At 33.0% G+C, this 16,928-nt stretch overlaps 1 protein-coding gene across 2 annotated transcripts in view; it reads left to right on the top strand.

Annotated features, from left to right (window-relative positions):
* LOC150094566 (inositol hexakisphosphate kinase 3-like) overlaps window positions 1-16,928 on the top strand; it is a 73,830-nt gene that overhangs the window by 33,804 nt on the left and 23,098 nt on the right. For both annotated transcript variants that reach the window (XM_090411855.1, XM_090411854.1), the window contains exons 2-3: window positions 7,567-7,934; window positions 10,052-10,187. In XM_090411855.1, the coding sequence (XP_090267981.1) occupies window positions 7,673-7,934; window positions 10,052-10,187 (398 nt within the window). In that variant the 5' untranslated portion in view covers window positions 7,567-7,672. The remainder of the gene's footprint in view (window positions 1-7,566; window positions 7,935-10,051; window positions 10,188-16,928) is intronic.

Genomic DNA, 16,928 nt, shown 5'->3' with positions numbered 1-16,928 from the left:
CATGAAATAATATAAATACGTCCAGGTAGACTTTGAAGAAGTGCATAAATAATCAAATAGGAATCTATCTTCCTCTTATCCGATCAAATAGGAATTTTAGTAAAAATTAAATAAAAATAGCCAGTGTAGATAGGATCATTGATGAATTCTGTAAGGAGAATTTAAGCAGAGGCCTCGTAATTTTTTTTTTTTTTTCACATTTCAAGTTAATAGAATTTTGAATTTTTTAATATTTTCGAAGAAAAGGAAATAAAAAAAAGGCATAATGTTGAATGTGACAACTAAAATGAATAGACATCTAGAATTAAGAGTACTAATACAAATTATTAAAAAAATAGGAATAAAATTATTCGTGACAAAAAATAATAACAATTTTAATAATAATAACAAACAGATAGGACTTAATACAGGGAATATATATTCAAATGATACAAGAATTGAAAAAGGAAATAATTAGAAGAAATAAATATAGCCACCAAAATTAAAACACTTACTTAATTGGAAGATAATCTTTGCTTAATCAGAAGATCTATAAAAAATGCTTATGCCCTCTGCAGGATAGAATAAATCTGTGTGAAAATTTTTGAGGATAAAACAAACTATGACCTTGTGTGTGTGTGGGGGGGGAATATCATGACTGCTGTGAACTAATCATAAACCAGAAACAAATAAAACAATTAATTGAGATTAGCTACTCAGGAAATACAATCAGTAGTGAAAAGATTGCAAAAATAAAAATGGACATTTTTATGATAAATGGAACTTTATACCAGAAGTTTTATGAAAAAAGATTAAATTTGGTACCGAGAGATGGACAGGGAGAAAGTGAAGATGCAGCAGAAATGGTATATTTTTAGGAAGGAGAACAAACCTGATTTTGTTCTCTTCTTGTTTTTTTATTTCTTATAGGATGGTCCAGAATAGCAGCAGTGCATTTCAGATGTTGGGGAAGGCCTCAGTAATTTCTCTAAAGGAGAGGGTAATAGCTGAGTTTCATTGCTAGATGCAAAACCTTTTCACCCGCTACTGGAGAAATGAAATGGCTTGAAAAAGTGCCATATTTGATCTCTGAATGAGGGATCTATGGATTATCTAATCCATAACCCATCCATAGCATCATGTATGAAAGGCTTATAATCTTTAATGATGGGATTTCACATAAAAAATAAGATGGGAATAGAATTGAATAATTTTAAGAATAATATAAGAAGGAAATTGCATAATATGTTAGGCTAAGATAGAGGAAAAGGTCTTCATGAGAAATCTATTCCAAGTTTTCCTTATTTATATTTTTATTTTTTCATTATGTTAACAGAAGTGTCAGTCCTCTAAAAGCTGTTGTTATCATTCATGACAAAATATTTTGATATATCTTGTCTGTGAACAACAAATCTTTTGGTATAAAGATATTATTATTACTATTATATTCTTGACCTCTATGGAGTCACAAGACTTGTGAATTTTGTTGTGTATATCTAGGTTATTTTTCCCTTTTCATATAGCAGCAATTCCAAACATCGGAAGTAATTCAGAGATTAGATTTAATTATTTTTTATGTAAATTCCATTTGTGAAAGATGTACTTATTTATTTATTTATTTATTTTTTATTTATTTATTATTATTTTTTTTCCTGTATGTGGTTCTGTCATAGAATTATTCTAAAAAAAACATGGTTGTCCTGAATGAAATGCCCATGGGTTCACTAACCTTTCAAGGACTGTTGAAACCTACTGATGCAGGGAATTGTTAAGTACTAAATAAAGAACAAGGTCATCACACTTTGTTTCTGTTTCCAGCTACTTCAGCTGGAATTAAATTATGGATTCACATATAATGCTGAAATTCTTCATTTAATTACTTCACTGTGTACTCATGGAGCTGTCTCTTCAGAGGGTTTACTTGTTGATAATTCTCTTATTTTCGTCACTTAATTATTTATTTTGTTTTAGGTATTATATGCATTGGTATGTTAATTGGTATTTGGAACTTGGCTAGTCCTGTTTTAATTGAAGTAGAAAGATCTCATGATGATTTGTGTACTAGTAGTTATTTAAAACTAGTAAAACCTTTAAAACATGGTTAATTAAAAATCTTCATATTGTATGAAGCCATTTATACATCTTGATTTTCATTATAGACTTATAATATAAACTGGACTCAATAATGGGATTTTGAGTTTTAAGTAGTCAGCAAGAATGAAAATGATGAGAGACAATTATATATTTTTTATGTGGCTCCAACTCATGAAAGGCTTCTGTAAAACCTCTAGAACATTTGTACTATGTGTGGGCTAAGGATTTTTTTTTTCCAGTTTTTATTAATTTATATTTCTTTTGTATTTTTATTATTATTATTATTTTCATAGCTATAAATCCTGTTCTAGACCAAACACAGAACTTTTTCAAGCACTTCAGGCCCTTAATAAGCAGGGAGGTGGTCCTACACTAGGCAGTGAAACAATTAGACATTCATGCCCATGGTGAGATATGAACCCACAGTTGGTTGGAGATCAGATATACTAACCACTCAGCCAAGGCCAGCACATAAACATGCACACTGTAATTTTTATGATAATTTATTTTCAACAATTGAATGTAGAACTGTTTTTTAGTTATGTTGTACATAGTTTATTTTATTATCACTTGTTAATATATCATTTAGTATTGCTTTTATCATATTAGATAATCTTGCTATAAAAATAATTCTCAATTTAAACCAAAAAATTATATAACTCACTGAAATAGAGAGCCGAAAGGCTTCACTTCGGCAATGCAAAATTATTCAAATTAAGTGGATATTGAATCCAACATTATTTCAAAGCCGAATAGAGAAACTACAAGAGTTTCAGAGAAACTGCAAGAGTTTCATGCCAAATATAGATAGAAACTAATAGTTTCGGCAGATCCAAGCATAAGCAAACCTTTCATGACAGGGGCAACTCATAGTAAAGTAGGGGTAGGCTCTGATCACTATTCTTAGTATTTCCCATAATGTAAAACACATCTCTCTTGGGGGTTGTATGATGTTATGCATTATGAGGGGGGGGGGTCACTACACAGACTGGTTTTACCCTTTGTTGTGAGGTCTCATCAGTTAGTAAGCAGACCCAAATTGTAAATATTGTGTATGTAAATATTATATAACTCAAATTTTAGTAGTGATAACAAATTTTATTCCCATCCACCCTGTTACATCTGTATGTATGGATGACAAAATGAATCTTTAAAGAAGTGTTAAAAGGGAATTCAGCACTGGGTGGAGAGGAATATGATCCTCTGTAGTGTGTGTGTGTGGGGGGGAGGATTGGGCATTAGTAACCCTTGTTTGCTAATTTGCTCACCTTTTATAATAAAGTGACAGTTGAGTTGCATAAAGGAAATGGCTATACCTGGTACTGGACTTAGCAAAAGCATTTAACAGGATATTACATGGAATTCTGTTGCATAAATTGGAGCAAATGGGGATAGATTATGATGCTGATGCTATTGAATAAGAGGATGGTTGATGGACAAATATCAAATATGGCAGAGCAGAATTCAGGAGAAGGCAGTGACTAATGGTGTACCACAAGGCTCAGTACTTGTTCTGCTGCTGTTTTTGGACATCACTGATATAGAAAATGATCTAAGGAGAAATATTCAGTTGCTGGCCAATGACAGACAGCTATGAAGAACAATAGCCAATGAAGATTATGTAAAGATCCTGCAGGATGACATAAATAGACTGGCAATATATCAGCAAAGGATAACAGCTTCCAGTTCAATATAGCCAAGTATAAGGTCATGCACTTTGGGATGAAGTGATATGATGTTTACCATGTTGATGGAGCTGGACCGGAAGTTGAAGTTTAGAGGGAATATTGCAAAGGTGACCAAATAGCACATCAGACTACTTAGTTGTTAGAACACACTGACAGACAGGGATAGGGCAATTATTATTCCCTTTTGTAAGGCTTTAATAAGGCCACATCTGGACTACTGCACACATATCTGATCACCGGGATTCCATGGAGATGAAGTGGAGAGGATCCAGAGGCAAGTCACGAAGATTTTAGCAGGCCTATGTAATGCTCTCTGTGAGACTAGATTGAAGGTCTGCAAATTTTGAATTAGTTACAAAAGACTAGTTGATAGGAAATTGAGGACACATGATAGAATCATATAAATTATTCAAGGGGTTTTAGAGGATTGACACTGAAGACTTCTTTTTTTTTTTCAGTACATAGCAGAAAGGCAGAGAAACAGGAAATTTTAAGAAAATGTGCTTAGTGGGGGTATTAGGATTTTATATATATATATATATATATATATATATATATATTTTTTTTTTTTTTTTTTTTTTTTCCCCCCCGTAGAGGGTGGAATGGGTTGCCAGATTTGGTTGTGAATGACTTCAAGGAGAAGTATAGTGAGTATTGTTTAAATACTGGTTAGTGTTGGCCTCCTATAATAATAATAGGTGTTTTTTTTTTTAGTGAAAAATAAAAATGTAAAAAATGAATATTATGCAAATAAGCAATTTTTTTTTTAAATGGAAAACTCATCTTCTACAGGATCTTAGTTTAAATGAAAATGTAGATGACTCAATAAATTTCAGTATAGATAGAACAGGATATTAAAAGTTCATTCAAATCTATTCACTCAGAATAGAGTTGTTCAAATGGCTTACATATTTTCCACAAGGTCAAAACATGTGCTATTCAAATAAGTGTTTTTTTTTTGTTCTTTTTTTTTTAATTGAAAAATTGAAATCTAAAAATGTTAAATGCTGTTAGGTTGGCTGCAGATGAAGTAAGCTTGGAATCTTATTTTGGAGACCACAATGCTTCCCACTCTATTTTTTAAATAAATGGTTGCCAAAGACTTACTGATAGAAAAAAAATGACAATAAAATTTTTTTAAAAAATTGTGACAACTTTCAGTTTAGTTACAATGGAACAAATTTTTCTTAATGAATCATTTTATTTAGTTAATAATTATTCTGCTTTTTATTTCTCTTTGTATTTTACTTTTCAGTTATTATTTCATGGGAAACCTATATAAATTTGCACTTTTTTTAAGGTATTATTAATGATAATGAACATTTATACATTATACATAGATTAAGTTCTCTTTTATTGAATATGAAAAATTGATATTAGAAATTCCTGCCGAAAAAAGAAGGCACAGCCATGGACTTACTGTTATCTCCCCCTCCTCCCGAATTGCTAAATTTTATATGGAACCTTTTGTTGAGCAATGTGCTCTAGTAGATTTCTTTACTTTAAAAGCCAGAGTCTGCACAATTGAAATTGAAAGTCAGAACACACTTCCATTTCTTGATACACTTGTCACATGTTGATCACTGGCCAATATATACACATGCTCTAACCACTACCCAACACAAAAATTAGATGTCATTAATACACTAATAAAAGGCTTTAAAGATTTGTTCTGATAAGCAAGCACTTAAGCACAAATTAAAAGTTATCAGCAATACCATTCTTAAAAAATGGCTTATTGCCAAAACACTATTAACAAAATTCTTCACAAGACTGCACCTAATAAAAAAAAAATAAAATAAAAAAAAAAACTATATTACATTAAAGGGAGAGCAGATAAAATAAACAGAATACTACAGAAATATAACCTTGACACCACCTTTAAACCTCCTACAAAATTAAAGAACTTATTCAATTCCTCCAAGGATTTACTTCCTTCCGTGACCCACCCTGGAGTATTCATTGCGCCTGTAATTTGTATTATGTAGGCAACATATAGGAGACAGTTCCTATCTGGAAAAAAAATTATATAAATGACACATTAAATTTAATAACTCTGGCACATCTGCCTTTTTGATCATGCCTGAATACTCTACATAGAATTGACTGGAAAAGCATTTGTTCATTATAATACCATAGAGAAATATTGCAATATTAATTAACTTGTGTTATTCATATTCTCTCCTTCAGGTATCTGTTGTATAATTAGTACTGTGTAATTCTAATAGTTTATATACATTTCTGTACAATTAAATATAAATAGTAAATTATGTCAGCTTTCTTTCCATTCTATGCTTATAATATAAATGCTGCGAGCTACCTACTTAGCATATTACTGTTGTTTAGGTGGATGGAGGGAGAGATCTGCAATTTCTTTCAAAGAAAGAAATTGCAGGGGAGGATGAAAGTTGGAAAGTGGAAGAGTTTCTCTCAAGTCTTTGTTTCCAGTGTGTGTGTGAGAGGTGGGAGAGTTACGCAAGGTGTTGAAAATCATCTTTTCTGTTCTTATTGATAATATAAAAAAATTTCTAAAACTGTGAGCATACCCAAAGTTTCACAAGCATTCATTTTTTTTGGGGGGGGGCTACAGCCTGTCAGAGGTATAGCAGAGTTGATCCTTGTAAATCATCTTCAGGAATGTTTTTACACATTTAAAAAGGAGTAATACAAAATAATATGAAGACTGTTGAATGAACTCTTCAAGTATATGCACACAATTGTTCATTGTGTGCATATACTTGAAGACCTGTATCTAATGTTTCTTCCTAGCATCTTGTTATAGGAAGGTAATCTGAAACATTGTTGTGTTCATGCATATACTTGTATTCAATAAATGTTGCTGAATTAAAGTTTCTGCCAATTCCTTTAAAATTCTTGATAACTTTCACTTTGGTTTTTATGAATAATTTCAGTCTGCTTTCAATACTGCAATTGCTGTCAGTGTCATTGTCAACTAAGTCAAGTTTGCTGTAGAAATTTGATGTACTTGTTCTTGATTTGTTTGATAGTTTCATTGAAAGTAATTTTCCCATATTTATATAATTAATATTCTGATCCTAAAGTTTGGCTGACTTACCTCTATGTTGTGCAGTATTAGATATATTTATTTACAATTTTCCATATTAAGTCAAAAATTCATTGCAAGCAATAATAAATGCCTAGCAAAGGATGACAGAAAGATATTAATTATTATCCAGGAGATGAATAGGAGAAAATTGTTAGACCACAGAATATGGTGAATGTGACATCAGGATGACATCAGCAACTGTGCATGAGCAATGAAATATAGCCATTCCGGATTCACTACTCATGTTCATTGATGGCATGATTGTGTGCACACGGGTGCACTGGCACAGATATAATCTTTCCCTCTTTGTTATAAATAGTGTTAATGTGCATAAATTAAATTACTATTTAAAAATTTATTTTTTTATAGAAAACTCATATAGAACATAATATGCACTGTTACTGTAGGTGGGTAAAGGTTTAGGAAAACAATTTATTTTTATTGTTTTGGAATGTCACATGTGGTTCTGCACCTACATCTACAGAATGGTTGTCTGACTGCAGTAGGGTGGTTTAGCCTTATTTATATAATATTAATTTTTTAATAAGAGTAGTTAAAAGCCCCAAATCCTGTCTACATAACAATGGTAACCAACCATCATCTAAGTTTGAGTTTATCAAAAAAAAAAAAAAAACTGATTTGTTGAATAACACCATATACTTTTTAGATTGATAGATTTCTTGAATAATACTGTCCTGTATTTATTTATTTTTTTAATTTTCATTTATTTTTTTGCAGAGCTCATCCAGTCACTCAAAGTGGCTCATTTCCTCCTACAGCCTGACAAGCTGAGGAGGTTGAGTGGAAAGTGTTTCCCTCCCAAGGATAGAGGAGGACTGTTGTCATGGTGTATTCAGACATCACAGCTGAGGAAAGTCGGATGGAAAACAGAGAAGCAGAAATGGCACCGGCACCGATGGAAGGAGTAGAGGAGGTGACTGCTGACCCAGTAACTGTGCTGTATCCGTTTACTCACCAAGTGGGAGGACATACACAGATAATGTTGCTGGATCCCAGCACCATTTGTAAGCCTCTCATCCAAAGAGAGCTTCATTTCTACCTCAACATTCCTCGTGATATGAAACATTTCACACCCCGTTATAAAGGTGAGGCACTGTTTAATATTGTTTTGTTAAAATGTGATGCCATTTGGTGAGGTTGTTGCTGTGTTCTTAAACCATACTGACATTTACATGGCTATCCGATTAATGATATTGGAATTAAAATGCATTTGTGAAACTATCTTATATCCTTTTTCCATTCGAAATTAGTTTATTTTTGAATTGTTTGTATATCTGTAAATGCTTGTCTTCAGTTTGAAAGTAGTAAAATCACTACTTTATTTCTAAGTTTTTAAATACCATGTGATTTCATGGTGGAAGCGAGGCTCTTTTAATTTCTTTCATATTTAACTACTACTGCCGTTCATATTGTCAGTATGGTATGTTTTTGTATGTAAATGTATGCAAGTTGTGCGCGTGTGTGTGCCTATGCTAGTTTATATGCATGCGTGCAATTAGTTGCTGTTATTCATCAATTATTCAGATATATTTCTCCAATTTTGGGCTTATTGCATGATTCCTAGGGCACTACAGGGGGTCCATGGCAGCACAAAGGTTCTACTCTGGTTGGGCCAGTGAAGTGTAGGTCATGCCATAGTGGCGGAGGAGCTACTGCCACTGCTGTTTCAGAACCTTTTGCAAATTACATAATGGCCCATGGAGAGGTGTTATATACATTGGTGAGGTTGTAAGTGAGATTTCTTTACACTACACAGGTGATAGGGCATTTTATTCTTCCTTTCTCTTTCACCCACCTTCTTTACTTCCCTTTTTCTCTCTGTCTCTTTTCCCTCCCTCTCTGGTTTATATCTCTTCCCTTTACTTTCTTTTAAAACCTGCCTGTTACTTAGTTTTCAGTAGATATGTTTTTGTTGTAGAAAAATAAGACTAATCAAGTACAGTAATAACCATTTCTTAATGAGCATGCAGAATTACAGGATTCACAAATTATTATATTGAACTAATCATGTTTTCTTTTTATAATCTTATTCATTTTGATATTTTAATATTGCTTATATACATTTACATACCCACACACGAGTTACAGAATGGCATATTTGTATATATTTATAAATTGTAGTTAACTTTTGAATATATTCATGTATACTTCAGTATTTGAAGTTGATCAATGTATACTCAGTTATAAAAATTGTATATATGTTTATTAGTTTCATAATTATTATTTCAAGTTAAATGAACCATAGTCTTATATTTTTTTAGTTTTGATATTTATATTTCATTTCCAGAGTTATCTAAAGAACAAATATTTGTCCTGTTTCATACCCATTTAATCGAAAGGAATCTTTGTCTAATTATCTTTTGTAAGTTATGAAAAATTAATGAGCTTAATATTTTATAATCACCATTTCAGCTATTAAATATGTTTTAAACAGATTTTTGGAGGAACTTGTAGATATCAAGTGTTTTTTTAAACTATTTAGTTATATTAGATAATTAAAAGAAGTCATGGTTTTTACATGGCAATATTAAACTTTAATGCAAATCTCCACTGTGATATTATAGCAGTACAGTAGTTTTTGAAAATATAATTTGAAATTACCTTAATTTTAGAAATTTTGGACCATTCTAAGACTGATTAGTTGCTTAGTCCTGTATGTTTGTAATTATATTGTCATTTATTACAGTTCTAAGTTTTACCATTTTGTTTTGCAGACATAACATGGATAACAAGGATTTGTATTCAATATGTACATTTTTGAATTAAAAAAAATATTGAGAAATAATTGTACTTTGTTTTGTGTCTGTGAGAGAGATGTTTGACATTTCATATGAGATTTTAATTCAGCTTAATTTTTTTTTCATTTTTGTCAAATACTCATTTTGTCATTGAAATAGCTTTTTATCTCATCACAGTGGATTAAAAATTGTGTTATATGAAACTGAGTAACATTGCATGCGTTTATTTAATTTTTTTATATTTATTTTTGTATATGTGCATTTGTTTGTATTGTGGGGAGCTTGTGTTGGTTGTTGACACATACTACATAGAAAAATAATCCATATTTAAATAAATAAATAAAACAATGAAGAAAGAAATACCGAGATTTTCTCATCTTGTGCTTCAGGCACTTTAGGTTACTTAATTAAATCGTTGTTGCTCCACATATGCATTGTTATCACCATAAATTTGACTGTTCCAGGAGTCATCCAGGTGCACTGGGTAGATGATAGCCCTATCTTGTATCATCCACTGAAAAGTTCCAAAGACCAGAGTATTGTAGAAGAAAAGCATAAAGAACGATGTAGAAGACGATATGGCAGCAAACAGCAATTGAAGTATGTATTATATTACAAATTAATTGCTTATAAAATAGTTACTTTTGTTGATGTTTGCCTGAGATTATCAAAAATTCCTATAATTGAATATAATATAATTATACTATAATATGTTATACTTATTATGATATTATATTATACTATAATGCCACCTTCCATTTCATTGACAGTTTTGTCCTATAACCATAGCATTAACTCCAGTTAAATTCAATTTTCTTTCTATAAAACACTTTAGTAGAGATTCCAAAAATACTCTTTAAACATGAAAATGAAAACTAAAGTAAAATCATATCAGGCCACTAATAGGTCTCCTGTCCAGATGGTTCCCTCTCCAGTCATTTATAATATTTGCATTCTAGAATTACTCTAAGAGAATGTGCATCATTTATATATGCAGTCATATTTTTCTAACATTTAACTACACAAAAGCAAGCCTATATATAGCTTATCCAAAAAAAAAAAAAAAAAAAAAATGAGTCAGTCATCAAATACTTTCTCATTATTCTTACTTCAGTCCTCTTGAAGACAGTGGAGGAGGTCATCAGCAGACAACTCCTTTATTACCTGAGGTCCATCAATTAATTAGTAATCATCAACATTTGAACTTTCTGTCGTATAGTTACACAATAAAAGTATTGAGCTACTTTTGCACCACAGCAGATCTTAACCACCTTTATCAACTTTTGGATACAAGCCATGAAGGTGTTTGGACACTCGCATTGTAGTGCTTAACATTTCCAGAGTATTTGATCAAGTCTGGAATAAAGACCTACTTACTAAGGTACCATTTTATGGTTTACTTTCTTCCCTGTGGAATGGTTTTACCAATTTCTCTGGTTATTCACAGTCTTGTAGTGACTGGTTGTTTTCTCTCTTCAGATTTCCCCACCAATGCTGGAGTATACCACTAGTGATTACCCATGCCACTCTCCTTCCTTCTTTTGCCTATCTCATATCCTCTTTGTGGTTTTGCTGGTGGTAATACACTCCTTTTTCATTTGACAAATGGCATAGTACTCATGATCCCAGTTTCAAGATATTCCATATGGAAGATCTTGAAACTTGAAGATCTTACTGTCTTAAAAGTATTCTTATCATGCTCCAGTGGGATGAAGACAGGCTAGCAAACTTCATTGCTACAAGAACATTGTTTTTACTTGTAAGAAAGATTTCGCTCTGCTTCTTCTTACCCTTCATAATAGTTATATCATGTCAAGACCATGCAGACAGTTGTTAGCAGATTTCCATCTTCTCTTTGTTTGGTGTTAAACAAAACCACGAGAACAAAAGAAATAAGATATTTTTTAAGTAGGTGATATTTTCTTTATTTTCAACCAACATTTTCTGAGTTCAAAAAAAAAAAAAAAAAAAACTTTGCAAAACACATCACACAGTCACAAACATTTAGAAATAATTTGGATTGTAATGGGCAATTGAAACTAGAGACCTGATTTGATGCCTTCTGAAGTTAGATAATGATGACAAGTTAACAGTTGTTGATGTGATCCTCCAGCAGCATCACTGTAAACCCATTTCCCTTATCCAGTTCAGCCGTCACCTTGTTATAAAACTTGAGCAAGTTACTGAAGCATGATCTACCTTTTACACAGCCATGCTGTCCCCTGTACAGTATCTCATTTTCATCAATCATTCCTGTATTTTTCCCTTGACTACTTTCTCCAAGACCTTGACAACGACTCCTGATATGCTGATCGGTCGGTAATTTGCAACCGTAGTCTTGGATCCTCCTTTGTGCAGTGAAACTATTTTCCCCTCTTTCCACACCTTCGGGACTAAACCAGACCTGAGACTCAGATTAAACAACATGGTCAAGGGCACTGATAATTCCTTACCCACTTCACGCAAGACCCGTGCCGGTATACCATCCAATTCCACAGATGTGTTCACATGAAGGTTCTGTAATAGACTAGTCACCTCCACTTCATTCATCACTATTCCCATATAAACTAATGGTTCCTTCATTTTTTTCAATGTCACCACCTGGATGATATGCTTTTGCAAAGTGCGCGCTCAGTAACTCCACTATATCAACTGATTCAGTGACCTCCTTACCATCGTCATTCCTTAAAATCATTTTGCCGTGTACAGTTTTTTTCTTGCTTGTAGCATATTGAAAGAACTGTTTGGGATTCTCTTTTGCTTGCATATCTAGTTTCCTTTCATTATCCACTTTTGCTTTTTTTACCACACTCGTTACCTTTCTGGCCTACACTTTATACTGTTCGTGTGCCTGCAGGTTACCCTTTTCTTTAAATTCCCCTCCACAGTTGTTTCTTTTTTTGCAGCTCAAGCTTAATGGTGTTATTCATACATTTGACCCCTACTTGTTTTACTATTCGGACTCTAGGTATACAATCAGCCATAACCTCCTGTAAATGCTCCTTGACCACTTCCCATGCTCTATCGACGTCCAGCCCTTGCAGTTGTACATGCCATGGCACTGATCCAAGCAATCTCCTAAGCTTGTCATACTTGCCAGCATGGTAATTCCACATATACCCTGTCTTAATCGAAAATTCCACACCTTTAGCCACCTCTCAGGTCAAGACCTTATGATCACTCTCACCAATAGGTGGCAACATGTTACAGTTGTCTTTAAAATGACTGTCTCCCAGACTTTTTCTAAATTAACACAGCTACATTGTTGAGGTTAGGAGGGGGTTTCTTTATTGCTGCTGACCCCAAAAATAGTCTCTCTCAGATTGTATCAGCTATGTAATTTTTTTTCTGTTTTCCTGTATGAAGGAATGTCTATAAACCATTTAGAGAACAAAACACTCAAAGCTACTTTCAAACATTTAATCTGACTATGCTGTATAGATGTGTTTATTTAGAATCATTTTTAATGCTTTTAAACAGCTAATATCCTAAAATACATTGCACTATAGAAAAATAATCAAATAACTGTCTTCCCTTTCAAGACATCACATCACTTCACCTGCAAATGATGCATCATTAACTTCCTGCTTATTAAAAAGAGATAATGCGCACCACGCATACACACAGGAAAGTACTAACATAAACAATCTTACCATCATCCATCCCAACAATATATCATCCTTAAAAATGCTAACTTATAAAGCCAATTCTGTTTGTTCTGATGATCCAGCTCTTACCACAGAAATCAACTACCTTTTGTCATCCTTTTTTTTTTTTTTTTAGCCAGTGGCTAAACCCTATAGAAAACTATTAAAGGGCTGTCAATGCACAATATATAGGCTCCTGCAGTCGTCATCCCCACCTTCTCATGGACTGCCTGCTTCTACAAATGGGGCTTTGGAAAGCATTGCCGAAGTATATATTTCCTAGTCAGAAAATGCCGACCAGACCTGTTGGTGGTAGATGTCTTTCATCACCAGTGAAATACCATCACTTTGCTTTATTAAAGACCTGAAGTGGCTGCAACCATGTTTGGTCACTAGAGCAAGGGTTCCAGTTTCTGTCTCTCCTTTTCCTCCCACATGTCATCCTTCTCCCATTCAAGGATACAGCAGTAAAATGGTTCTGCAGGTTGGCCACTGGTTAGTGCACAGGATTGAACCAATTAGTAATGAATCTGGAGGCTTCCTGATCAGCTAGTGTCAAATCCTGCAGCCACTAATTTTGCCAGTTCGTAAGTGGAGGACGACCAAGTACTGTGGCTGTAGGGGGAACTGTTGAGGCCATGTATGAACAGGAGACTGGGTTTGTTCTGTGCAGGCATGTTTGCGAGTCTTTCACCACATGCCCCAATTCCTTTTAATCTCTTCTGCATCACATACAATGGATCGCAACCCAAAGGAATGTGGCTTTACTGTGGATCACAAAAATAGTTTAAAAAATTATAAACAACAACAACAAAAAAAAACCCATAAAAACACTAAACATCCATCCAAAAAAAAAAAAAATACCAAATAACCAACTAACATTAATTCTTACCAAAAAAAAAAAGTTTCTGCATTCACTTCACCAACATTCGTGGCCTAAACGTCAGTATAAACAGTGTGCAGTCATCTAAACCAGAATTACTATTCTTATCAGAATCCCAACTAGAAACTTCAACAACCACTGTCCATCTCAACTGCTCAAACTACACATTACACAGTTCTTTTCACCATGAGGGTACCACTTATGCAGTCATCAGAACTGGCATACCATGCCAGAGATTGCAAACCCTGAATCCCTCCTGTTTGATCTGCTTTGGCTCAAAATATTTTCTTACCCAGACCAGACAGAAGGAGCATGAAGAACCTAGAAGCATTGAAATGTGAATAGATATGAAGCTGCAGAAAAAATACTAGGAGTAAATAGAAGAAAAGGCAAAGAATGAATATCTTTACACACAAAAATTTCAGTTGAATAAAGAAATAAATTTTAAAAAAATGCAAGATAAGAATAACATTGGATGATTATAAGAATAATATAAAGAAATACGTAAAGAGATTAAGCAAAATGCAAGTAAATATAAGAGAAAGCACTTATAGAAACCTAAATGAGGCAGAAACTACAGCTAATACAGGTGATACTGAAACATAAAATATTAAGAGAATAATGACAGGCAAGAAAAGAAGAAATGATACTAAAATACAAAAACAAGGAAATAAAATAAGCAGTAAAATAAATAGAAAGATGGGTAGAATATATCAAATAATTAATGAGTAGAGAAACACCTGAAAAAGAAATTCAAATGCCAGAAAAAAAAGTTAAAATTGAAAAATATCTGGTATATCAAATGAACTATTCAAATGAGATAAAGATGTAACAATGGATATACTCTACCCATTGCTTGAATGTAATATTGGATTAGTAATCAAAATACCCCCCAAAAAAGGGGATTCAACTGATTGCAGTAACTGGTGAGGAATATAATTAATTACAACATATAAAATACTAACAAGAATAATAGTATTATTCTTTCATATTTATGAATTTAGGGACACAAAACACACATGTTGAAAAGATTATTTTACTGATTAATAATAAAATGATAACTTTATGTTTCAACCCCTGTATTGAGGTCATCTTCAGAAGGATACATGTGTATAAGAACCAAGCTATATGCTGTTGCACTCAATACAGGTAAATTACATCTACATTGTTAATTAATCTTTTTTCTTAGCCTGCCCTCTAGTGTTTAAAAAAAATAAAAGATAAAGTAAAATAAAATAAAAACTACAATAAACTCTGCTAAAGTCCTCACGTGCTAGGATTCTTCTGGAATTATACAGTTTATCTTGTTATATTGCAATTATCTTCTGGAGTTGTACAGTACAGGTTGCTATTGAAAGTTCAGGAAAAAAAAAAACACTTCACCAAGTCTTCTTGTATTGAGATTTTTCTTCATGGTTGCTATGAAGGTTGTAGATGGGTCCTCCACATTCTTGGAATGGTTAGACCATCATTGATGGTCTAACCATCATCATGGTGTCCCTAAATTCATAAATATGAATGCTGATCACCATGTAACCTTAAAAGAAATAGTAGTATTCTTATTAGAGAATAGAAATAGACAAAAACCTGAGAGAAACACAAAGCTGGATTTAGAGCCAACAGGTCATATGTACATCAAATAGCAACATTCAATAATAACAGAACACACAATGAAATGTCATTCAAATCTTTATATCAAATTTATCATCATCATCATCAAATTCCTGCCATGTACCCTCGAAGGGTGTACAGGATATGATAGTACTACATGAAAAAAATTACATCATTATTAATTTCCTATCTACAATTTTCCTCCAAATCAGTCTGTTACTTGTCAACACTCCAATATTATCAGATCTTATATTTCTATTGTCTAAAGCACTTTGTACCGTATCAATCCACCTATATCTTGGTCTTCCTCTCGGTCGTTTTCCTGCCAACCTGGCAGAGAACACTTGTTTTGCTAATCTTTCCTCTCCCATTCTGTTTAAGTGACCATACCACCTGAGATTAGCTCTGCTAACGCATTCCTGGATGCTGACAATGTTCTTTCCTAATATCCTCGTTTTTAATATGATACTGCCATTGATGCCATCTGTTCATGCCTATAATCTTTCTCAGGACTCTCATATCTGCAGTCTCTAGTCTTTGGTCAAGTGTTTTACTTCTGACCCAGCTCTCAGATCCATAAGTTAAAACTGGTTTGAACACTGTTTTGTATACAGCTAATTTAGTGTTCTGACTAATTTCTCTCTTATTCCATATGAATTTATTCAATTGACTTCCCACCATACCAGCTTTGCTGATTCTGTTGTCTATTTCTATATTTAATTTATCTTCAGTAAAAATTGTGCCTAAATAGCTGAAATGTTTTACTTGTTCCACAGGTTTTCCATTCACAACACAGTTGACATTTTCAATGATTCTGCCTATTTTCATTGTCTTTGTCTTTTTATTGCTGACCTTCATACCATATCTATTACAAGAGCTATTCAATTTAGTCAGAGAATCTTGCAGACTTGTAGCAGATTTATTTAGAAGTATAACGTCATCCGCATAAAGCAAAGAGCTGACATTAACATCTCCAATTTTGATATCATGTTTAATACCACTTTCCTTCATAATGTGATCCATATAGATAATGAATAACAGAGGGGATAATGTACATCCTTGTCTCACACCAGATTTAACATTACACCATCTTCCTGTACTTCCTTCAATTCAAACTGCTGACTTACAACTCAAATAAAGACTAAGTATTGCTTGATATAATGTCCCATTGACACCATATAACTGCAGCGTATTGAATAG

This window comes from Typopeltis vanoorti, chromosome 22, assembly GCF_054136105.1.
Source record: "Typopeltis vanoorti isolate ZY-2024b chromosome 22, IOZ_Tvanoo_1.0, whole genome shotgun sequence".
NCBI classification, from domain to species: Eukaryota; Metazoa; Arthropoda; class Arachnida; order Uropygi; family Thelyphonidae; genus Typopeltis; species Typopeltis vanoorti.
The sequence above is the reverse complement of the archived record's forward strand: the minus strand, read 5'-3'. Positions and strand labels throughout refer to the sequence as shown.